Source organism: Microtus pennsylvanicus, chromosome 11 (assembly GCF_037038515.1).
Source record: "Microtus pennsylvanicus isolate mMicPen1 chromosome 11, mMicPen1.hap1, whole genome shotgun sequence".
Taxonomy (NCBI): domain Eukaryota; kingdom Metazoa; phylum Chordata; class Mammalia; order Rodentia; family Cricetidae; genus Microtus; species Microtus pennsylvanicus.
Genome location: NC_134589.1, coordinates 52,474,438 through 52,499,200, shown reverse-complemented (window position 1 = coordinate 52,499,200; position 24,763 = coordinate 52,474,438). Strand labels below are relative to the sequence as shown.

At 48.1% G+C, this 24,763-nt stretch overlaps 2 protein-coding genes across 8 annotated transcripts; one reads left to right on the top strand and one right to left on the bottom strand.

Annotated features, from left to right (window-relative positions):
- Positions 1 to 1,118: 1,118 nt before the first annotated feature.
- On the bottom strand, positions 1,119 to 22,640 carry Cntrob (centrobin, centriole duplication and spindle assembly protein). 7 transcript variants are annotated; one of them, XM_075992067.1, is made up of 19 exons: positions 21,569 to 22,640; positions 20,756 to 20,840; positions 20,477 to 20,558; positions 19,901 to 20,057; positions 18,944 to 19,060; positions 18,527 to 18,643; positions 18,118 to 18,216; positions 15,097 to 15,333; positions 14,645 to 14,791; positions 12,730 to 12,863; positions 10,584 to 10,709; positions 9,952 to 10,114; positions 8,533 to 8,791; positions 5,896 to 6,050; positions 4,828 to 4,891; positions 3,899 to 4,069; positions 3,636 to 3,768; positions 1,845 to 1,917; positions 1,119 to 1,618 (listed from the first exon to the last, which is right to left on the bottom strand). In XM_075992067.1, exons 1-19 carry the CDS (start codon positions 21,839 to 21,841, stop codon positions 1,496 to 1,498), a joined length of 2,715 nt encoding a protein of 904 aa, XP_075848182.1. In that variant the 5' UTR covers positions 21,842 to 22,640; the 3' UTR covers positions 1,119 to 1,495. The 7 variants fall into 7 exon arrangements, 6 of the variants coding, with proteins under 6 accessions (XP_075848182.1, XP_075848183.1, XP_075848181.1 ...); XM_075992068.1 differs by having other exon boundaries at positions 20,477 to 20,540; positions 21,560 to 22,632; XM_075992066.1 differs by having other exon boundaries at positions 21,560 to 21,967.
- Positions 22,641 to 22,762: 122 nt separating this feature from the next.
- On the top strand, positions 22,763 to 24,576 carry Trappc1 (trafficking protein particle complex subunit 1). Its single transcript, XM_075992065.1, has 5 exons — positions 22,763 to 22,889; positions 22,981 to 23,079; positions 23,217 to 23,287; positions 23,642 to 23,780; positions 24,230 to 24,576. The coding sequence occupies exons 2-5, from the start codon at positions 22,981 to 22,983 to the stop codon at positions 24,356 to 24,358; spliced, it is 438 nt and encodes a 145-aa protein (XP_075848180.1). The 5' UTR covers positions 22,763 to 22,889; the 3' UTR covers positions 24,359 to 24,576.
- Positions 24,577 to 24,763: the final 187 nt, after the last annotated feature.

Here is a 24,763-nt window from a genome sequence, read left to right as displayed (position 1 = left end):
TCATCTGCTCCCATCCCCTGCCCCTTGAGAAGCCCAGGTGCCAGGGGACAGAACAAAGGTAACACTACTCACCGTGTGAAGCTATCCGCTGGCATGGCATTCTTTCAGTCTGACCCCAACTGCCTGCTTTCTACTCTGTTTAACTCTGGGCTTCCCCCCAAGACTGGTGCCTCAACTAAGAAGTTTCATTCTGCTAGTTTTTGAGGTGATTCTCATTCTGTAGTCCAGGCTGGCATGGAACTAGGTAACCCAGGTTGGACTCAAACGTGGCAATCCTCCTGCCTAAACCTTCTGAGTGTTAAAATACAGGCACAGGTCACCTTGACCAGCTGTCACTTCAGTCCCTAACCGCTTCTCCTTGTTCATTTTGGTGAACACAAGGATGGAAGGTTTTGAAAACGACTGTTACTTTCTTGTCAGAATTTATTTAAACGTTTTATTTATTCATTTAGGTTTTTTTTTTTTTTTTTTTTTTTTTTTTTTTTTTTTTTTAGTTTTTCGAGACAGGGTTTCCCTGTGGCTTTGGAGCCTGGCCTGGAACTAGCTCTGTAGACCAGGCTGATCTCGAACTCACAGAGATCCGCCTGCCTCTGCCTCCCGAGTGCTGGGATTAAAGGCGTGCGCCACCACCGCCCGGCTCATTTAGGTTTTTTAAAGACAGGGTTTCTTTGTGTAGCCCTGGCGGTCTTGGAACTTGCTATGTAGACCAGGCTGAGCTCAATCTCAAGAGATCCTCTTGACCTCTGCCTCCTCAGTGCTGGGATTAAAGGTGTGTGCCACCACTGCCTGGCTTATTTCTGTGTTTTAGAGCTGTTGAGTTTACTGTCCAAACAAGTCTATTGGCTGGACAGGGCCTGTGAATCTGAATCCCCAGGGCCACCCAAAAGACTCATATGACCTTAGAAAACAGAAATGCCATGCACACTGGCATATGCTTGTAACCCAACAGGTATGCAACTGGGGGGGGGGGGCTATAAATCTGCAGGTAGCCTGAGCTACACGGAGAAAAACCTAGTCTCGAAAACAGAAAACAGTTAAATTTCACATAAAAACAATCTAAAACGTTTTAAAAGACAAAACTTTCTCCCCAGCATAAAAAGGTTTTCTCAAACATTTTATACAATAATTTACTTTTATTAAGTTTATAAGTTTTTGATTACCCAAGTAATACATACTTATTTTAGAATACAAAATGTACATATATAAAAAGAGCCACTCATAATTTTGCTACTATCGGTTAACTGCTGCAAGCAGACACTGAGCCCGGCCCACTCATCCTTCTGGTCACACATCAAAGATTCCATACATTTTCTCATAGGAAATAACAAAGATACTTTTTAAAAAATACTCCAACAGTATTTTTAAAGGTTTCTTTACAAAGTAGCTTCCTACAAATTCTCCATTTTCCCAGTTCCTCTGATACAGACAAAGACTATGAGGCATTTATGAACATGAATGGTGAAAGAGGGAGAACAAAGCGGGGAGAAAGGCGGGCTCATCTCCAGATGCCTCCCCTACTCCTCATGCTGCTAGGGGCAGGGTGCCCACTTTTCTTCCGTGCAGGCTTCTCAGACTTAGGGGCTGAAGCCAGGCGTCGAGGGACAGCCTGGGAGGGGATCTGAGAATCGAGGGGAAAGAAGAAAAGTCATTGTTACATACCCTCACTTCCCCAGCCAGAAGGGCCCCAGCCAGTGAGCCCAGGGAAGGAGATGCATGTGCTAGCCAGTGGGGAGTGTGAGTGGAGGAGCTAGGTGGGGTAGCAGGCCAGCCAGGGAGTGTGGAGCGCTGAGGACCAGTCAGACAAGAGCCTTGCTCTCCCCTGGTCCCTGCTGACTTTCCCTCACCTCTTTCCTGGGGATCTCACCCAAGCGGGAGTCTGTATTTCTTCTGGAGACAAGCTCCCCTTGGCCATCGGTCCTGCCATACAGAACAGATCAAGGGTGCGAGTGAGGACCATAGCATAGCTCTGTATGGTCTCTTAAGAGTATGAGTCTCAGACGGAAGAGTGTTCAACCTGCCAACATGAGGCCTAAGGCTCAATCATCAGTCACAAAAAGAGAACTTGAGAATGGAATGGAACTGGACACTGTGCGGGATGAGACTTGGTAGGACCTAATGAGTTACTCTGGACCCAAGCTTCAAGCTTCTCTCTGTCTCTCTGTCTCTGTCTCTGTCTCTCTCTCTGTTTCCCAAGATAGGATTTCTCTGGAATAGCTTTTGTAGACTAGGCTGGCCTCGAACTCATAGAGATCCGCTTGCCTCTGCCTCCCGAGTGCTAGAATTAAAGGCGTGCACCACCACTGCTTGGCTGGGCCCAAGTTACTTAAACTGAGGTACAACTAGATATGAAGGTGAAGAACTGGAAAACGGAAAGGTTTCTGGATAAGGCACAATCAAACTTTAATTCAAAATCAAGCCCCAAATGAGGACAAGGTGCTTCTGGATGCAGCTGTGTTGTGAGACTTCACTGCACCCTGGTGCTAAGCACACAGCACACATGCTTTACACCGCGCACTGCCTGGAACAGCTGGCTCTAACTCGGTCCTACTGAACATCGTAATCACAGTGTTCTTACTGTACAGAGGAGTGTTCTGCTCTCATGGGCACAACAGTTTAATTACAGAAAACAAGGACTGTGTTTCTGTACGTGTGTACCAGGTGCACACATATGTGCGCATGCATGTGGAGACTAGAGGACAGACAGCCTCCTCATGTTGCTCCTCAGGAGTTGTCCACCTTAATTCTTCTTGAAACAGGGTCTCCCCATGTGGCTGGCCTCAAACTCACAGAGATCCACCTGCCTCAGCCGCCCAAGGATTAAAGGTGTGTGCACCACCACTGCTTGGCTACCTTAGTTTTTGAGTCGGGGTCTTTTATTGGCCTGGGGCTCAGTGATTTGGCTAAGCTGGCTGCAGGCCAGTGAGCCCCAGGGTCTTTTCTGTGCGTTCTGGGGTCACATGCAGCTCTTGTGTTGCCAGCACTTCACAGGGGCTGTCTCCCCAACACTGCCATTCCCCATCATCTACCAGATTAGCATATCTTTGAGTTGCATTCACATATCTGTTGTCTGAGTTGCTAACTTCAAGTTTCATTTAAAAAAAAAAATCAAGGCAGGCATGTTCACACATGTCCCTTTAGTCCCAGCACTTGGAAGGCACAGGCAGGCAGCTCTCTGAGTCTGATGCCAGTCTTACCTATACAGTGAGTTCCAGGCTAGCCAAGGTGGCACAGTGAGACCTTGTCTCAAAAATATATAATAAATAAACAAATAAGCAAATTTCCTTATGATTTACTATGAATTAATGTTTGATTTGTTTAAAAAAAGATTTTCTCAGGTAAAAAGGGTCACGTGGAAAAAGTTTTAGAAGATCTTCAATAAATAAAAAACCTCCTAGGATTCTGAGTTTTGAGCTTCTGGGTAGAGAGGAAAGAAAATTGGGGTACAGATACGTGGGTGGGAGTTTAAGAAGAAAAATTAGTAGAAATGGAAGTAAAGAGATGGGGAAATTGTGAGTCTACATTTCATCCCTCATCCCTCTGTGTCCCCACCCCCACAAGGACAAAAGCCTGCATTCAGTGGATACACTGGGCCTGATCACTTCCCAATCCAAATTCCTCCCATCCCAGGCTCATACCCGCCTTGCTCCAGCCTCTTCAGGTACAGCAGCAGGTCCTCGGCAGGCAGAGCACCCCAACCCCGAGCCTGGTACAGTCGTAACAACTCGGACACTTCCATCTGCTGCCTCGGGGAGTTGAGGCCCTCTGTACCTGAGAGGCGAGTGGACACCATTACTTGAGGGCTCCTCTCCCAGCCTTCATCCATTTCCCTAGGAATGGTCTGAAGGAAATGGTCTCGAGCATTTCCTTTTCTTTTTCTGGCAAACCCTGGCCTGCTTACCTCTCTCTGGGGAGCCAGTGCTGAGACCACTGCCTTGTAAATGGGATGAGGGAAGCTCGTGGGCCCTGAAAAGACTAGACGCCATGGCTATGGGAACTTTGGTCTTATGGACAGGAGGTGGAAGGCGTGGCACTTGAGGGGCTTCCTCCCAAGATGAGATGGTCCGAGAGCCTAGCAGTAGGACAGATGTAAGAATGAACGTGGGCACAGCTCACAGAAAGCAGCTCAGAGGCACAAATATAATGGCATGGAGGCCCACATCCACACTCTCAGTGCCTGGGAAGTAAAGGCAAGGTGATCGGGGTCCCCAGTCACCTCGGACTGCATGAGATCCTGTCTCAGAAAGAAAATGGCAATCCTTTCTTCCAATCACACTTTTCTATGTCCTGGGTTTTATGTAATAAAAGAATAGTAAGTATGACATCCAGTGATCACCATGTATTATAGCATAGGTGTCTGGACATTTAAGTGAGTCCTTTTAAATTTAGCTATATTAGTTTAGCAGTTATTAATATATTGAAAAGTACCAGAAGTTACTGTTTCTAACAATACCAGGTAAAATATAAATTCATTTAGAAATGGAACCCAAATTCAAGCTGGGCACTATGACTCAGGCCTGTAAACCCGGTGTCTAGGGGCCAGGAAAGGCTACTGCTGTGAGTTTAATCTGAGTAACAGCAAGTCTGAGGCCGGTCTGGACTACAGAATGGATCCTGTCCCAAAAAAACATTCAAACAACAACAGAAGAAATGGAATCCAAATTCAAATAAATGTATATAAAATCTCTCTACAGAAAATGACTGTGACCTTGTGTCTAATTCAGATTTGTTTTCTATGCTAAGACAGGTAAAGGAGAGTCAAGTCCTACCTCCTACTTCATCCTAGATTGTCAATTCCCAGCCCTGACCTTCTTCACAGTTGGGACTCACCAGACTTAGAGGGCAACAGGTCAACAGAGGGGTTTTCATTGCTCTGAGGTGCTGTCTCCAGCAGCTGAGGAAATAAGACAGGATGTTCCCCTAGAAAACTGGTAGAAAGAAACCTAGGGTCCAGGGGAACAGGGAGTCTAGGGTAGAGGCCTAAATTCCAGAGGAGAACCATGGGCTAAGAATGAGATAAACTAACAGTTAAGATAAATAACTGGTCCTAAAAATAAAAAGGCAAAGAAAGGGCTGGGGAGATGGCTCAGTGATTAAAATTCATATTGAGCAAGCATGGGGACCTGAGTTCAATTCCCAACACCCACATAAAAGCCAGGCACAACTAACAATGGTGGCACATGTCTTTAGTCGAAGCACTGGAGCCAGGAGGATCTATGTGAGTTTGAGGCCCCCCTGGTCTACATAGTGAGTCACAGGTCAGCCGGGGTTATATAGTAATGCCCTGGTTTTTGTTCTTTTTCTGAGACAGGGTCTCTGTGTGTAGCCTTGTCTGTCCTAGAACTCACTTTGTAAATCAGATTGACCTTGAATTCACAGAGATCAACCTGCTTCAGCCTCCCAAGTGCTGGGATTAAAGGTGTGCACCACCACAGCCAGCTGAGGCCCTGTCTTTAAAAAAAAAAAAGCCAGGTGTGTTGTAGGATGGGATCATTTTGCAGCCTCAGCACTTAGGAGGGAGGGAAGAGGAAGCCAGGCTAGTCCTGAGGGCTTGTGGTCGGTCACTCCAGCCAAGCAGACAACTCAGGGTCCAGTCAGAGACACTGTACCAAAAAGGGGGGGGGGGCCTATAGGATAAAACAGCTGACACTGACTTCTGGGTCACTTCACAAGCATGCATTGCGTGTACACACACACGAGCACAAGCACAGCCATACACCACACACAGGCACACACATACAGACAAAGGCAAGGACTCCGTCAGGCACAGTGACAACCCTGTGATTCCTGTTCTTGGGAGGCTGAGGCAGGAGGGACACAGATCTGGACTGGATGCTAATCTAGAACAAATGAGTCAGCAGGTAAGAAAAATGGAGTTCTAGGTAGAATTGCTCTTACCTGCTGCAAAAAATTCTTAAGGCCTTCGAGCTGAGAAGCAGGAGGCAACCCTGGTTTTAGAGAGCCATCACCGTCAGATCCAGGGTCTTCCTCCAGAAATGGTCGCTCTGCCATGTGGTCCACAGTGAAGGCCTCCAATGCAGAGAAGGGCCCGGCTGTAAAATGAGACAGGTGCCTTGGCATGCACGTGTGCTGTACATGGGAGAAGTCTCTCCAGACGTGAACCTGCCAAATGCTCCCAAAGAAAAGGCCATAGAAGGGTGGGGGCTGGAAGTTAGCTCAGTGGCTAAAAGTTCTTCCAGAGGACCTGAGTTTAATTCCTAGCACCCACATGCTCTCAAACATCTTAAGTCCAGTTTTGGGGATCCAGAGCCCTCTTCTGGGCTTTTACAGACACTGCATACATGTAGTCCACAGACATAGAGGCAGGGAAAAGATCCACATTTTTAAAAATCTTTTAAACAAATTAATAAATGTAAGAGGGACACCACAGCTAGGAGATGACCCAGGAGGTTTAAAAGCTGGAGAGGAGGAAAGGACTTGTCTGGAATATCACACAGCTGAATTTTAAGACAGAAATACAGACAGAAGCAGAAAGTTGTGGCACTTAAACTCTACACGTTTACCATAAACTCCTTAAAGAACACAACAAAAGACATGCTCTGAGGACTGGGAAGTGGCTAACAGAGTGCTCACCTAGCAAACACGAAGCACTGACTGGATGTGACAGCACCCCTGTAATCCCAGCATTTGAGAATCAGAGTTCAAGGTCACACACTTGGATATGATAGTGAATCCAAGGCAATCCCCACCTTCTTTTTTTTGGTGAGCTTGCAAGATGGCTCAGCCAATAAAGGGACTTGCTGCCAAACCTGATGCCCTGAGTTTGATTCCTGGACCCCACATGATATAAAGAACAAATCAACTCCCATAGCTCCACATAAATACCAAGGCATGGATGTGCCTGTAACATAGAGACAAGTAAATAATGTAAAAAAATTACAGTTTATGTGTGCAGTGTACAGAGGCCAGAGGACATAGATCCCCTTTACTGAACCAACCTGGAACTGTAAGCCCCAGTCGTCCCCAACCCTGTAGTGGTTTAAATGAAGATGGCATCCACAGACCCATAGAAGTGTGGCTTTATTAGAGGAAGTGCGTCACTGGTGGTGGGCTTTGAGTCTCAGATGCTCAAGCCAAGCCCAGTGTCTCTCACTCTCTTCCTATTTCAAAGGTCTGGACTACAAGTGGATTCACCCACTTCAAACCAAGCAGGAAATCTCTCACAGGTGTGCCCGCCATTCCTGGATTTTAGTTCATTCTGGGTAGAGTCAAGTTGGCAACCAAGTGTAGCCATCACAGACCACGCCCCCCCAAAGGCTGAGGTTATCAGTGATGATCACACACTAACTTTCACATGGGTGCTAAGGTCTGAACTCGGGCCCTAGTGCATATAGAGCGAGGGCTCTTACTCCAGCCAAGCCCGCACTTCCCTCTTCTGCTGCACTAGGGACTGATACTAGAGCCTCGTATGAGAGGCAAACATTCTGCCACGGAGTTACAGTCTCAGCCAAGGCCTGGGACTCTTTTATCCTCCTGCCTCTACCTCCAAAGTGCTGGGATCACAGGAATGCGCCACTATTCCTGGATCTACTATTTTTTTTCCTTTTCTGATAGGGTTTCATGTATCCCAGGCTGGCTTCAAATTCACTATGTAGGGCTAAAGAGACGTTAAAGAGTGGTTAAGAGCACTTGTTGCTCTTAAATAGAACGTGGCTTCAGGTCCCAGTACTAGCATGGTGACTCACAATCATCTGTAACTCCAGGCTCAGGGGATTCAATGCCCTCTCTGGTCTCCACAGGCACTAGGCATGCATGTGGAGCACATATATGCATGTAGGCAAAACACTCACACACATAAAATAATAAAAACAATTCTAAAACCACCTTACTACACAGCTAAGGATGACCTTGAACTTCTGATCTTTTTGTCTCCACCCATTGAGAGCTGGAGACAGAAAACGACCCAGCAGGTGGTTTCTGTGATGCTGAGGGTTGAACCCAGGATGTCACACGTGCTAGGCAAGCACTCTACTGACAGCTAAGCTGCCAATCTCAGCACTCTTCATTCTAAAGTCACAATCGATCAACATGTTTGAACCACAAAGAAACCCTATTCATCAAGTCACAGCTCACTACACCAGGGACGGCCACCCTTCGGAACAGCCCATCAATAGGTAAGTACCACCTATCGTCTGGATTCTTTAAACTGGACCTAAGAAACTATTAAGTGTCAAGAGCCTGGGTTAGAGTGAGTGTCAGGACTGGTCAAGTCCATACATAAGCCAAGGTTATAAAGAAAGAGAGCCACTAGTGTGAGAGGTCAGAGGGAATGGTAGCCTTTTACAGAAAGAAGCAAGGGTGTAGAACAAGGCAGGCAGGAGAAATATATTCCCAGAGAGGTAACACGGCCACTACTCCTGCCGTCACCCGCTTATGACTCCAGTCCTCAGAAGTCCATGTACTCCTATGACATCCTCTTCCCTTTACAGAAGGAGCTTCTGCTAAGACATCAGAAGGAAGCTAAAGAAGCCATTCATGCATGGAAGAACACCAGTGGCTTCTGCCCTCGGTTACCTGCGGGTGGAGCCACGTCAGGTTTGGGCTCCAGGGGCTGGAAGGAGTTCTGGTTCTGGAAAGGGGGTCCCAGCAGGAGGCTAAGATCTGGGGAGGTGTTACAGAGAACAGAAGGTACTCCAGGCAGATTATCCCTCACTTCTCGGCTTTGTTGCAACACAGGTTTCAGGGCCACAGCCATTGGAGGCATGGCCCAGGTCCTCTTCTCCCCCTTCTCTGGCTCCAGAGGCCCAGGGCTAGAGGGCTCAGCGGGAGGAGCCTGGCCAGGAGAGAGAAAGAAAGCAAGATCACAGCCCGGTGGGCTCAAAGTCTTACTACAGGCATTTAAATATGATTACAAGCTACTCCAATTTCTTTCAAGGAGACTGGGTAGCACTGAATTTCCATCAAATTTTAAACTGATTGTTTTTCACATTACAATTCTATTTCCAGAAATTTTATAGTCAAATTACATAATTACATGCATTTTAATATTTATTGTAACACTATAAATATAAAATACAGAAAACTACTTCGGTATCCAGGAATATGTGCTTAGGCATATATAAAGCTATACAGCCACAGGCAGAGGGTGCAGCTGGTGACAGAGTTGAGGGAGCAGGGGAGATGCTGAAGACCAGCTCATGCTACCTCTGGGGAAGGGACCTGGACACAGAGGCTGGGTCCTGGGGTAGGATGGAGGTCACTTTTTACTCTACACTTTTTTTATTGTTTAGACTTTTTGTTTGTTTTTTACCACATACATGTTACTAACTCTAAAACATTCTAGCCAATAATCACATCACAAATAAAAAAAAAAGTAAGAGATGCCAACATAAGAAAGATTAGGAGTGAGGGCCCCTACCTTACTCTAGGGCAGGACTTAGCAACAGTGTGTGTGTGTGTGTGTGTGTGTGTGTGTGTGTGTGTGTGTACGCATGTGTATGTGTGAAGGCCAGAAGTTGTCAACCTTGAGTGCAGTTCTCAAGCAGTTACTTCGGTTTTGTTTTGTTTGTTGGGTTGTTTGTAAGTTTGCTGTGTTTGCTCTTCCTTTGAGACAGGCCCTCATGCAGCCTAGGCTTATCTTGAGTTTACTGTAAAGCTGGAGGATAACTTGGAGCTTCAGACCTTCTGCCTCCACCTCCCCACAAGCAATTATGCCCAGCTATGGGTTTTAACATTGGTTTTAGTGAAGTTTAGTCAGCTCCTCATGCTTGCAAAGCAAGTTTTCTCCCTAGCCTTAGCAACAACTTACTGCCATAATTAATTCAGCCACTATTACCCCAAACTAGTATCACATATTCATTCATTCATCATTCATGTCTTAATACTGGAATCACAGAACTATGTCCAATGGACTGGGGCTAGTATCAGGTGAGCTACAGTCATGGAAAAACAGTTTACTTGGGCAGGACAGATGTTCTCTGGGGCAATGCCTACCTGAGGGTTGGGAGGCAGGAGCGTGGTACTTAGCAGCTGGTTGGCCTCATCCCAGTGGGCCTGCAGCATGGCTTGAATCCTTTCTACCAGCTCCACCCGCTGTTCCTCCAGCTGCTGGTTGCCACTCTTCAGGTCACGCACTCGAGCTTGCTCCCTTGCCAGTCTGAGGAAAAGAGAACAGCTGGAGAGATGGCTCAGTTCATAGCCTGCCTGCTGCAGAAGTCCGAGGACCAGAGTTGGGATCCCCAGTAAGGGCAGGGTGTGGCAGCGCACATAGGGAACCCCAGTGCTGGGTGAGCCTAGGGATCCCAAGAGCATAACAGCTAGACAGTCTAGCCAAACTGATGAGTTCCAAGTTCAGTGTCTCAAAAAATAAGGTGTAGGAGACATCTGATCTGACACTGACCTCTGGCCTACACATGGCCCAAAGGAACATACACATACTCCCCATACACACACACTAAAGAGGTGACTTAGGGATTTTAAGGAAACAGAGTTTAGAGGACACGAGCCAGGACACCCTACCAGACCTCTGAAGTTATTATTAGGGGAGGCCCTATCTTCTGAAAGGCCATTCTTTGTCATCCCCAATCTGGGTGTTACTCACTACAAGAGGAACCCAAGTCCAGTACCTGAGCTCATAGTCCTGAGCCACCTGCTGCTGCCGCTCCTCCCGTTCTGCCATTTCTACCTTGAACTGAGCCAGCTGCGTGGCCAGCTCCTGTTGGTGCTGTCCACTGAGTTCCTGTAGCTGCTTCCTAGGAAGGCCCGGGGGAAAAAGACAGACGACAGATGGGCGATGCCACCAGGGGGCTGGAAAGGGGCTCAGGGTTTAAGAGTGTGCCACGTGCTGCTCTTGCAGAGGATCTAAGCCTGGTTCCTAGCACCCACACTGGGCCGCTAACAACGGCTGTGACTCCAGGCCCCTGTAACTCCACAGGCATCTGCACCCACCCACACACACCTAAACACAGACACGTGTGCTGTAAGGAGGCCGCTTGTTGGTTCCCAGCTGCTCAGCCCCAAAATAATCACACAGAAACTATATTATTTAAATCACTGCTTGGCCCATTAGCTCTAGCTTCTTATTGGCTACCTCTTACATCTTAATTTAACCCATCTCCATTAATCTGTGCATCACCACGAGGTCGTGGCCTACCAGCAAAGTTTCAGCATGTCTGTCTCAGGTGGCAGCTCCATGGCTTCCCTCTGACTCTGCCTCCTTTCTCCCATCATTCAGTTTAGTTCCCCCCCAGCTCTGTTCTACCCTATCAGGCCAAGCCAGTTTCTTTATTAACCAATGGTAATCACAGCATACAGAGGGGAATCCCACATCACATGTGTGTATCTACGTAATTAAAAATAAAGCCACTGTTAAACAGAAAGATGTGATCAATGAGATAAAGATGGAATGTGTGTAGGTAAGGGGAGATGTGGGAAGCCTGACCAACTAAGACTTTCTCAGAGGCCCAATGAAAGGACAAAGGGAGCTTTAGTCCTTGTCCTTGTGGACTTGGCGAGGCCAGTCTAGGTTTGGAGCCAGTGTCTCCTCAGACAGTCAAGAGTCAAGGTTGTAGGTTCTGAGGACCTAACTTTTCCCCCTTGGCTGTGGTTATCAGTCCCCAGGTATCAGCTGTGTCTGAGGTATCCTATGTTCTCTTTGCCAATATTGTCTGACTTAGCTCGCAGCTGACCTTAGCCACACCCCCACAAACAGTACGTAAGATGTTGTACTTCTTCTTCTTCGTCTTTTTTTTTTTTTTTTTTGACAGGGTTTCTTTGTGTAGCCCCAGCTGTCCTGGAACTTACTCTGTAAACCAGGTTGGCTTCAAATTCAGAGATCCACCTGCCTCTGCTTCCTGGGTGCTGAGATTAAAGATGTGTGCCACCCCCACCCAGAGATGCTGTACGTCTTAATAAACTTGCTTGGACTAAGTCATCAACTTAGGCGAGACCTGCTGGTCCCAGCTGCTGCTTCTTTTTTCATTTTTCATCCCTCGTCTTCCCACTCAACTCTGCACCTTTAGGGACCCTTATTCCTGTGGGTTCAGGTGAGGGAGACAGCTGCAATCAACTGGCCCAGTCACAGAAAAGGGACAGGTAAGAACAAAGCTGACGCTACAGAATGTCTTCCCAGGAGCAACGCTGCAGTAGGGATTTATGGGAAATCAATAGATCAGCTAATCAGTTTGGTTTGGTTTGTTTGAGACAGAATCTCACTATGTAGCTGAGGCTCATCTCAAATTTGCAATCCTCCTGCCTCAGCCACCCAAACTGGGATTACAGGACTGTAATCCATGCCTAATTGAAAATGACATACTAGAAAGTATTTCCAACTAGTGCTGTGTCACACGCCTCTAATCCCAGCACTCAGGAGAAGGCAGACTTCTGTGAATTCATGGCCAGTATGATCTACATAGTGAGGCCCTGTGTCAAAAACAAACAATACAAACAGAAAGAAGCTCTTCTAGAGCACATGGATAAGGGCTGGGGTGAGAGGAGGCTGGGATGGGAAGGAGGCTCATCACATGCCGCTGTGGACAACACACTTCAGCACTATCCTGTCCCCAGTGCCAGCTAAGGGCTATGCCTTATGGGGGAAATCCTGTAAGCCTCTCCATAAGCACTTCATGGAACTCTCCCAAGAGGGACTAAGATCTTAGAGGCGGGACTCAAAGTATGCTGGGAGTCACACTGGATGAGGGTAAAAGGCTCTGAGCACATGGGCAGGAACATTTGCTGCTGCCAGAGAAACACTTCTCTCCTAAGTTCAAGTACCTGTGATGGTCCCTTAGGGAGGCGGCCTGCCGCAGGCTGCTCTCATGAGCCTCTGCCAGGCGCTCGGTCACCCGCTGCTCCAGCTGTACAGCCAGCTCTGACTCCATCTGGATCCGCTGGCTCTCATACCGGGCCTGGGAGTAAAAGAAGAGGGGACTGTCAGCTCAATTCTGTTTGAGCTTACTCCTCTAAGCGGTGGAAAATTAAGCAAAACTAGCACCAACAACCCTGCGTCCATCATAAGGATGAAAAACAGGAAATCTGCCTCAGAGGGTGACACAGGTTCCCTTTCTTTCTTTCTTTTTTATTTATTTGTTTGTTTATTTATTTATTTATTTATTTTGGTTTTTCGAGGCAGGGTTTCTCTGTAGCTTTGGAACCTCTCCTAGAACTAGCTCTTGTAGACCAGGTTGGCCTTGAACTCACAAAGATCAGCCTGCCTCTGCCTCCCAAGTGCTGGGATTAAAGGTGTGAGCCACAACCGCCCGGAGTCCCTTTCTTTATTGAACCATAAGACACATCAAATATACACACAAAAGTGAAAATGGCTTTGGACAGAAAAAAAAATAGATATATTAACACAATGAATGTGTAATGATTTGCCTGCAGATATGTCTGTGTACCGTGCTGGAGCCTGGTCCACAAAGAGACCACAAAAGGGTGTTGGATCCCTTAGAACTGGAATTACAGATAGCTGTCAGCTGTCACGAGAGTGCTGAAAGTCAAGCCTGGGTTCCTTTGAAAAGTAGCCAGTGCTCTTAACTGCCCAGCCATCTCTCCAGCCCCAGAAAGGATTTTGGCTGTTGTTTTAACCAGTACTAGGTGGAATTGAACCCAGGGCCTCATACATGCTGAGTATATGCTCTACCACCAAGCTATGTCCTAGCCAACCTTTTACTTTTGGAGACAGGATTTCATAAGTTGTCTAGGCCATCCTTGAATTCACATTAACACTGTAACCCAGGCTGGGCTAGACCTTGAGATGCTCCTGCCTCAGCCTTCTAATTAGCTGGAATTACTGAAAACTGTTTTCAATCTAGTTGTACCTGACAGTTTTTGGTACTATTTTGTGACATGTTATGAGCTATTACCGGAATTTCCCAACTCAGAGGTGTTGGATAGTAACTGGGCTGGTTAGATGGCTTAGTAGATAAAAAATATTTAGCATATAACCCTAAAAACCTAGGTTCAATCCCAAAAACTCAAAGGAAGGAAAAAGTTGTTTTCTGACCTCTACACATGTGTATACTTACCCCACACACACACCACATATACCACATATATAATGATAAATAAAAATTTTAAAAGATAAAAAGTAGGGGTTAGAGAGATGGTTCAGTGGTTGAGAGCACTGGTTGCTTTCCAGGGTAGCGGGGTTCAATTCCCAGCACCCACAGAGCAGCTCACACCTGTCTGTAACTCCAGTTCCAGGGCTTCTGACACCCTCACACAGTCATACACGCAGGTAAAATACTAATGAACAAAAAAATAAAAACAAATTATATATTTTAAAAAGATAAACAAAGTAATGATAAATACAAAGCAGACCATAACCAACTGGAGTCAGGTCTGACCAAAGCTTCCAACTGCTCAGTCAGCGCACACAGCAGGTGAGTCTCCATCATCTCTTTAAGGGCAGTGTAAGGGGAGGCTGCGGTCAGGGTGGACTATATAACAATAGTATAAGGTATCCCAGATTTAAACCAGGGTGGTCTAAAAGTAACAGTAAGCTAGCCCACACTGTGGGAAACTGTCCTTCAGTGAAACAGTAGAGTCTAAGACAGTATTACCAAACTAACCATGGTAAGTCCCAAATACCTGCGATGGGCAAGTCTTCCACAATTCCCAGAAGTCACGGTATGTGCTCAGACCTGCTTTTCCAACTACAGAAACCCCCTAAGAACCTGCTGCTCACCTGGACCAAGCTCATCTCCAGCTGCAGTGCGTCTCTCTCTCTCCGGACTGTGTCCAGCTCCCCTTCCAGCCGCCGCACCTCAGACTGCAGCTGGACCAACTGCTGCTGAGCCTCCCGAGCTGCCTGGGCCTCCCTCTGGCTGTTCCCCTAAGAAGGAAATCCAGTCTCAGGGCGTGCCTCACCTCCCAATTCTGGGCTATGGATCCCAAGTCACACTCCATCTCTCACTCCTCCCATCTGTCCTGTTTCCCCATCCCTGTTTATTGTCACTCTTTGGCCTGCCATGTACCTGTTGCCCCCAGACCTTCCCACTGGTCCTCAACTTCCACACAAAACTCTTGATGCTCTGTCCTTGTTCCCTGTTAACCTCCATATTCTGTCATCTCATCCTAGATAGTAATTTTCCCCAACCCATGCTTCCACTTCCCTACTCTTCCAATAGCCACTTCTACCTTCTCTCTTTCCAGCTGAGTCTGGCCTTCCTCTTGCAGAGCCCGAAGGTGTTCCTTCAGCTTGTGCTCCTGCTGGGTCCAGGACTGCCTTTCTTCTTCTAGAGCAACTTGAAGGGCCTCCAGCTTGCAGCGCTCATTGAGCTGCCCAGCCCGAGCCTCATCCCGCTCCTCCTGGAGGGCCCGGCACTGCTGCTGCTCCACCTCCAACCTCAGAGTCAGGGCTTGCCTTTCTTCTTCCTAAGGCCCCAGGAGAAAGCCAATTTCTTTAGCATGTCCTCAAAGACCAGCAACCTGGCAAACCATCCCCATACAATGTGAGTGTCAAGAATTACGGTCACTAAAAACGTAACAGCTGACTCATTCACAGGATTATAATACAGTGGGTAAGAAATCCATGCCACTGCTCCACAGGAATGAGTGCACACCTGATACTGTAAACCTAGCAGAAATCCAAAGCTTGACGAATATGGGGGTGGGGGTGGGGGGGGCGGGTAGCTACTACTACTGTCTTGTTAAATGAACATGATGTCAAAATGTCCTCTAAATATTTATGTTGAAGGGTTGGAGAGACAGCTTAGTGGCTAAGAGCATCAGCTGCTCTTCCAGAGAATCCAGGTTCAACTACCAGGATTCACAAGGTGGCTCACAATTGTCTGTAACTCCAATTCCAGGGGGACTGAAGCCCTCTTCTGGCCTCTGTGAGTACCAGGCATGCACATAGTGCACAGACATATATACAGACAAAACAACCACACACATAAAATAAAAATTTTAAATTCATGTTCAAACACACAGATTTGTGGAGCTCTCAACCTTGGTCAGAGAAGGTTCACTCACTCTGCAATGGGAAGCACTCAATTCGGAAACTCAACTGGCAACACTATTGCAAACAGTGACTACTAAGGGCTCAGCCCTAAACAGAGGCATCTCTATCTTTATCAACCCCCTCCCAAGGCTCAGGAAACGTCAGGAAGAATGCATGGAATGGCAATTGCACTCATGAGCACAGCAGTTATGGTTACCTGCAGAAGATCTGTGGGTAATCAAGCCAATGAGATCAGGCAACAGCTGAAAAGGTAGCGCCAAATGGACTAAGTGGGTTATCCCCAAAGAAAAGGAGACATACTGAAGGCCCTCTGGGGGAGCGTGAGGATTTGAGGTGCATTTATCAAGACATTGTTTATATGTGCAAGACTGGTAAAGAACAAATGAAAGATATTCTACTTTAAAAGCAGACACGCCTTGCCTTTACCAAGTGAGGGTGCTATTAGAAGCTACCTGCTCACAGCCAGAAACAGCCTGCCCAGCACATTGCTCCTGGCGTGTAGCCTCACAGCTTGAGAGAAACTTACATAAGGCCCCAGTCAGCAGCTTTCCACCCCGAGAGACTGAGTACACTAATGCAGGTGTGTGTGGAAGGAGCTGGAAGGCCTCATGCGGCTTGTAAAGGGAACACAAGGCCAAGAGAAGACAATGTATTGTGGGCTGTGAGTGTGTGATACAAACATCCTGCTTCTTATGAAATCTTCAATACAATTTTGATTTTCTTTTCAAACAGAATTTTATTATGTAGCTCAAGATGTCCTGGAAGCAGGTAGACCAGGCTAGTCTTAAACCCACAGAGATATGTCTGCCTCTGCCTCCCAAGTGCTGGGATTAAAGGTGTGTGCCTGGCTGACATTTTTTTAGATAAAAATAATAAGTATATTAGGTAGACCTGGGTTCAAATCTCAGCCTGAATCCTACTTTTCATGTGTGTTTACTATGTGGTTTTTGAGTCAGTTTGGCTACGTAGCCAGGCTGAGTTTAAACTCACGACCCTCTTGCCTTAGCCTCCCAGATGTGCTGTTGTGATTACAGGTGTATCCCACCATGCCCAGTATACTGTGTGTCCTCAGATACACACCATTATCTGTAAAAGGAAGACAAGCACATGGCCTTGTGAGGACTAGAGTAAAAAGTGTATATAAAGCATTTAGCAGTGTCTGGCACCTGTCATTATCAAAAAAACCAAAACAGTCCAGCCTCCTCAGAAGCTAGCCGAGGGGCTCCACCACCCACACTGTCAGACGTAGTTGGTAAGAACACAAGTACCCATCTGCATGTAGCAAGCATGTGTCTGAAAGCAACATGTTCCAAGGCTGGCTACTAACTCACACAGGTATTCACGTGACCCCTCCAGCTCTAGGAGTCCCGAATGAGTCTCATCCTACATTGTTTTAGGCTATGTAACCTAGATCAGAGTTCCATACCTGACTGAACAAAATCACCTAGAAAATTCCTGAAACCCACAACGTATCTGTTGAGTCTCAGGGGTAAGAAACTGAGGGTGTAGCTCAGCAGTAGAACTTTTGTCTACCATGTGTAAGGCTCTAAGACTCCAGGGTCCTCTAGCTATTAAAAGTGGGGGGAATGGGGCTGGAGAGATGGCACAGCAGTTAAGAACACTGGTTGATCTTCCAGAGGACTGGGGTTCAATTCCCAGCATGACAGCCCACAACTGTTTATAACTCCAGTTCCAGGGGTTCTGACACACTCATTCATACCAATGCACATAAAATAAATTATTTTTAAAAAGTGGGGGAAGTGTTCTAGGGAATGTGTGTGTGTGTGAGAGAGAGAGAGAGTGTGTGTGTATTTGGAGATAGGTTTCACTATATAGTCCTGGTTGGCCTGGAATTCTCTATATAAACCAGGCTGGTCTCAGACTCATAGAGATCCATCTGCCTCTCTCTACCTCCAGAGTGCTAAGATTAAAGACCTGAGACACCACACCCAGGTCCTCAGATGGGTTTACTGTTTTAGTAAGGATATAATTTTCAGTCTCTCCAATTGGCCTGGCGGCAGGGCTGCTTTCGGTAGACTATCTAGCGGATGCCAGCAGAACTGTGTCCTGAGGATGCACCTGAGCAGCACTGCCCAGGGCTACTCAACTGTACATTCCTCTAGATCGCCCAGACAACCCATAGGCCCCTAGACACGATCACCTCCTCCACTGCAACCAGCCAGCTGCCTTCTTACCAGTGCCTCTCTTTCCCTCTGCTGCAGTCTAGTACCCTCCTGCTCACGATTCAGGGCTTCCATGGCCTCAGACAGGCTTTGTTCCAGCCGGGCTACTGTCTTTCAGGAGAGAAAAACAGAACAATGAAAATGAGGAAAATGCCTCTACTTCAGAAATAACAAGCAATGTAAACTTGAAGCCGCAGTGTTAACTAACCAAAGAGAAGATGGTATGAGGAAGGGAAACCGGGAAGCCACCTCTAATGTAAATCTGACAGTGTATGCAGTAATAGAGGAAAGGGGGGGAAGAGGGGAAGATCGGCAACCACAATCAGAGGCCAGACTTTTGGGAACCCTAATACCAAAGCCATTTCTCCCCATCTAGACATCTAAGGCCTAGGCTCTAGTGCCACATGAGCCAGTCACGCACCTCCTGCTGCTTGCTTCTGGTGAGCTCTGCTACCTGGCGCTCCTCCTGAAGTCCCCGCAGCACCTCTGTCCGCTCAGCCTCATGCCGATTCCAGCCCTCGACCACTCGAGCCAGGGTCTCAAGAAAGGCAAGTAAAATGGAATTTCAGAATTGTCTTTTGCCCTCTTTTCTATAAGTCATTAGCCACATCCTTCTCCCAAGTCAGAAAACCTGCCCTCTCTCCCTGCTGTTAGCATGCACACTCAGTGGTTAAGCAGAGTATGATAGTTCATACCTGTAACCCCAGCACTTGGGAGGCTGAGCGGGGATGGCCACTAAAAGCTCAAAGGAAGACTATGTAACGAGATCCCACCACCCCATTTATACCTCCACAGTGCCCTTCATGGGGAGACCCACCGATGCTCGCTACCCTGTCACCTTATCTAGTTGTTCAATCATGATATCTTTCTTTCGGTCAGCAGCCACAGCCACCGCTAGCTGTTGTTGCAACTCTAGCACGCGAGACTGCAGGCCCTGGATGTGGCGCTCACAATGCTGGAAAGAAACATGAGATCTGTGGGTGCTGCTCGTTCTTATTCTGACACAGCACCAGACAGTTCAGATCTGTAAGGAGCAATGGGCTAGAGGCAGGAAGCTTGGATCCCCAAAACAGAACTGTCTGAAAAGAAAGAATCAGGAATTTTAGAGCAGGAACCTTAAGAACCAAGACCTCCAAACACTTTCTTCTACTAGCTCAGGAAATGGTTGTTAACTTCCACGCTCTTCCCTTTCCTGGATTTCCTTTAAACCATTTGGCAGAGGTGCAGCAGCAACCTACACTGTAAAGTGTGGGACGTTACTCCTGCTCTAAGGAGCTCACTGATCACAAAGCAGAAAGCCTTTCATTCATAGCTCAGCATTTAAAATGATGGGGAGAGTTCCAAAACTGACAACCAGTGACTCTGCCTTTTCTTCATTGCTGTTCATCTCTCTGTCCCCCCAGATATGAAGGCCGACAGCCATGGAGGGAAGAGCACCATGACATAGCTCTAGAGCTCTGTGTAAGCCAATGACATTCCTGACCATTCAACAAACAGGGGGTTTCTCTCTGTGTTAGGCGTATTCTAGGCCTTAGAGAGCCAGTGCTGAATAGGACAAATACTGACCTTTGAAGAGCTCAGATTTAAAGGGAAGAACCAACAAGATGTGTATGAGTGATAAGCTGATGGAGGGAGTCAGGGATCTGATGATTCCCTACAGGGAAGGTGGCACACACTACACAGGACAGTCACTGAGGGCCTTGCTGAAGACCCAGCATTCAGGTTTACAAACCCTCATGCCCACTTTTCCACTCAAGGCTCCTAATTTCTAGAGAACAAAGCCTTTGCTTCTCACCTTGCGGCGTGTAAGTTCTGAGTCCAGCGCATCTCTCAGTCCCTGAAAATCTGGGGGGTTGGTGGGGGGCCCTGGTCGAAGGCTGGTATAGCGGGGAAACAGCTCTTCCAGTGCCTGGGCTGAGCTGGCTGGAGAGAGGTCTTGCAGAGGCCGGGTGCTGAGCAAAACAGATAGAGAATGTCAAAACTGGGAAAACCTTTGAGACTCACTGATCCTACTGTGGTATTTGATACATCAGGACTTGCCCAAAAACATAAAGCTAAAGCTAAGTAGAGCCATCAGCAGCACAGAGGCCTGTGATCGGCTCCTGATGTTCCTTCCTCCGTATCACAGCTCCTAGAATGAGGGCTAATAACAGCAGAAACAAGAATATTCTTCAAGGGGAAAATGGGCTAAGGATAGAGAGCGCTAAGTACTAGACAGCTCGGGTTCCAGAAGGAATAGACAGAAAAAGATGAGAACTCAGGACGAGCTTCTGGCTTCCCTAGAAAGTAAGCGGTGACAGGGAATGAGGGGTGGAACAAAGCAAGGGAGCCACAAGACCTCAAGGCCAGGGACCCTCCAAGGAGCACTCACTTGAGCAAGGTAGCCGTGCTGTCACTGTCAAAGGAGTCCTCTTCCTGTCTCTCTGAGCCAGCTCCTGGAATGAGGGGATCCCCTGCTTGCAGCCCAAGAGACCCCAAAGTAAGGATCAAGTAGGAACAGAGGCCATCTGAAGAAAAGTGGGCCTCCACTCCCCAAACCCCTTCCCAGAGAATGGGTGCTTTCTCTTGTCTCGAGTCTTGCCTCAGAGGCCCATCTCCTGCCCCAACACCTCAGCTTTCCTCCAGTATTCTAAGGCAGGGGCCAACTTACGATAGGCAGTATCACGTGAGGTATGGAGCATGGTCTGGAGCTGACCCCGAACACTTTCCATCTCAAAGATATGTTTGGACCCATCCTAGGGGAGAAAAAGCAAAGCCCACAGAAGTCACATTTAACCTGTGTAATCTAGTCTACACACTTCCAGGGGAGAATTTTCAAATAGGCCTTTAGAAAATTGAGGAAAGCAGTTAGACACAACAAAAAAGATCTTAACCTTGAACCCAAAACCCAAATGTTTACAGAAGCCGGAAAGGAGAGCCAGTGAATAAAGCAGCAGCCAGCACACAAAGCTGGGGGGTACTGCTGTCAACTGTAGAGCAAAGGCCTTGACCGAAGGCTGGCGCAGCTTCCCTACTGGATTCCAAACCACCCTATCTGCCGATCAGGGTACCTTTCCCACTGGTACAACTGCCTTCTCTAGAACACGCATGTTTAATGACTCGTATGCCACACAATAAATGTTTGAACTGAGAGGACCTTTACATACTTTGCTGCTGTCCTTAAATTGCTCCGGCTCTCACTTGAGTCCAAGAAACCTAATCTCCACTTCCAGGGCACCAACTACTCTACAGTGCAGATGTCTGACCACGTAAAAACAAAACACTAGAAACCATGGCAATTTCTCAATCTGTTGTTTCATGCCATTCCCTCAAACGCATCTTCTAGGAGATGAGAGCAAGAAAACCTGTGTACTTAGGAGATAATTTACATCTAATAATAGATTCAAGCCACAGCAAAGCTTAACCTGAAACACCAGAGCTAATGCTCTCTAATACCCGGATCTCCAAGACATACCTCTCTCACCTTTTTCTTCAGGTTGTTCTCCAGTCCAACTGACAAGCTGCGGCTCAGTTCTTGAGCCAAGCTGTCTATGCCCTCATTAGGAGGCGAGGAGGCAGAAGCTAAATAGAGCTGGGCTCGGGCTGTCGCCTCCGCCTGTCGGCTGAGATGCAAAGAGGTATAGAGCTGGGAGGTCACCTCAGAGGACACCTGGTTCAACCCGGGAGGCTCTGATGAATCGCTCAGGAGGTCCTCCGGCCGGAGAGGTGAACTGGGGCTGGGAGCTGCTGTAGCCATGTGCAGTGAACAAACAACTGGACACAGCAGTAAACTGGGAACTCCTGACTGAACTTGTGGATAAGTTCACCGAGAAGGGAGGTTTGTAAGAAAACCCCGTGGTGGAGCCTCAGTAAATAAGGGTATCAGGGCTTTCTGGTTAGAGGAGTGTCCACTGGCTCCAGGGGCCATGGAGAGGGCAAAGACATCCCTTCTGGAAGTCGCGTAAAGCGGATGTACAGGACTTTCGAGGTGGTGGACAGAAGACCCGCTGGGCAAGGGCACCGCTAAAGTTCCTTCCTAACCGGAGTGCTGGAGGCGGCGGATCAGCTTCGGCAACAGCTAACTGGATAGTTCTTTTTCACACTCAAAATGTGCAAACACAGACCCCAAACCAAATCGGGCCCAATGTTTGTCCCTCAACTGGTTTTAGTGCAGAAAGAAGCAAGACTTCATTGCCACACCACCCTCCCGCCCCTACTTCACCTGTTCCACTCAGAATCGACTCCCTTGGATTTCCCCTCCAACCCTGCCTGGAAAGAAAGCCACAGCAGAGGTCCGCAAGAATTCTTCCCTAGCCTACCCTAAGACAGCTCTATAAAAGGTTCTAGAAAACACGCCGCCCCCCAACCCGCACGGCCCGCATGGGATCCTCTACCGCGACCACCCGGTTCTGACTGCTCTGAACATGTCGGCCCCTAGTTTGCCAAGATGAAGAGAGCTGTCCCCCATCCCATAACCTCGACAGAGAAAAACCAAAGACCAACCCCCCTTCCAGACGCAACACTCGGCTCTCAAAACCGTTGGCAACCTCCCGCCCACCGCCTACAACTCCGCCTTCCACGAGTTACGTCACGCGCCCGCGAGACCACGCTTCCCCACACCTCCCAGGGCTTCAGAGGCCTGGCCGCGCATGCGCGTGGCGTCGGTGCGCAGGGATTGGCTGCGAGAGAGAGGCGGAGTCTGGTAAGACTATCGGGGCGGAGTTAATGCTCGGCTGGTGAGGCTTGCGTCCCGTCTGGCTGTGGAAACCGGAAGCAGCTTGTCACCCTCACTCGCAGCAATTCCGGTGAGTCCGGAGGTGGGGTTCCCACCTCACCGAAGGACCCGTTTCTGCAGAGTCGGGTGCATGCCATTGAGCGAGGCTCTTTATCTTGCAGATGACTGTCCACAATCTGTACCTATTTGACCGGAATGGAGTGTGTCTCCACTACAGCGAGTGGCACCGCAAGAAGCAAGCGGGGATCCCTAAGGAAGAGGTGATCGGACAGTCCCGGCATACCCACAAACGCACATGATCCCATCCCAGCCCCTTTTCTCCAAATCCAGGTTCCTTCCCACTCCCATCCTGTCTCCTTCCATAGCCGAGTTCTAACTCTACCCCCTTTTCCTCCAGGAGTACAAGCTGATGTATGGGATGCTCTTCTCCATTCGTTCGTTTGTCAGCAAGATGTCCCCGTTAGACATGTACGGCCCTGTTAGAGGGGGTGTTGAAGGGAGGGCTAACTAGCCTTGGGAGTGGGAGATACTGTTTTGAAATGGAAGTGGCATGTGGCCCCAGAGAGGGGAGGGGAATATTAGCGAGAGAGAGGCTGAATCTGGAACTAGAGTCCTGAAGCTGGCAGGAGCGTCTGAGAGTAGGGCAGGTGAAGGCAGCAGCAACTAAGTCGAGGGATGATGGAGATGATGTTAGGTGTTTTATTCAATGAGGCTACTACAAACCACCTGTTTATAATGAATAGGAGGGAGTTGACCTTGAGGGGAATCACAAATATTTCTTTGGGAGCGATTCCACTCCTGTTTCAATACCTGTTTTTGCAGGAAGGATGGCTTTCTGTCTTTCCAAACTAGCCGGTACAAACTCCATTACTACGAGACGCCCACTGGAATCAAGGTTGTCATGAACACTGACTTGGGCGTGGGCCCTATCCGCGATGTGCTGCACCACATCTACAGTGCGGTCAGTGTCAGCCGGGAACCCTTCTCCCAGAGTCCTAGGAGTCCCAACCCTTCTGTGTTCTGTCCCTATTGAACTGTTTTCTTCAGCGCCTTCAGCTCCTTTAACAGTGATAGCTTTCCTAAGGGAGAGGTTGAGTGCTCTTAACGATTTATTTTTAATTTTCATTATATGTATTGTGTAGAGGAGGTGTGTGCGTGTGAGCACAGGTATTTGTGGAGGGCCGGAGAGAGTGATAGAGTCTCTGGAGCTGGATTACAGGTAGTTGTGAGCCGCTCACCATGAGTGCTGGGCACTGGCTACCTTCTGCAAAAGCAGTGTGCCTTTTTAACTGCCCAGCATCTCTCCAGCCCCGCCCCCTTGTGTATTCTTACATCCCTGGGGTTATACCAGGTTTGAGACTGAAAGTGAGACGTGCCCCAGACCTGGCTCACACACCCTCCTCTCCACAGCTGTACGTGGAGTTGGTCGTGAAGAACCCTCTGTGCCCGTTGGGACAGACAGTGCAAAGTGAGCTCTTTCGCTCCCGGCTAGACTCCTATGTCCGATCTTTGCCCTTCTTCTCTGCCCGAGCTGGCTGACACATCTACCTCACCCCTCAGAAGAACCTGTGACTGTCTGGACCCTTGTGACTTGTGGCACTGTGAATCCTTCCACCTCCTTGTCTCCCCCTAAGAGCTTCAACCTGAAGGCCCACCGCCCACTGCCTTCAAGTCATGAGTGAAGCCCGAAGGGGTCCTTGACAGTTTTATCCCCTGCTTGACTCCACGAGAAACAGAATAAACTTTCTGCCACCCTCTGCTGCCTGCCTGTGAGTTTCTGTAGCCCCTCCCAGTGTGACTCACACAAAGATGAGACCTCGGGTAGCCACACATCCCAGAAGCCCATGAAGAGGTTTTCCCAGCAAATTTCGCCATTCTTTTACTGCTCACATCTTACCAGCTGGATAATTCTTCGTTGCATTTTAGAATTTTAGCAGCAACCTT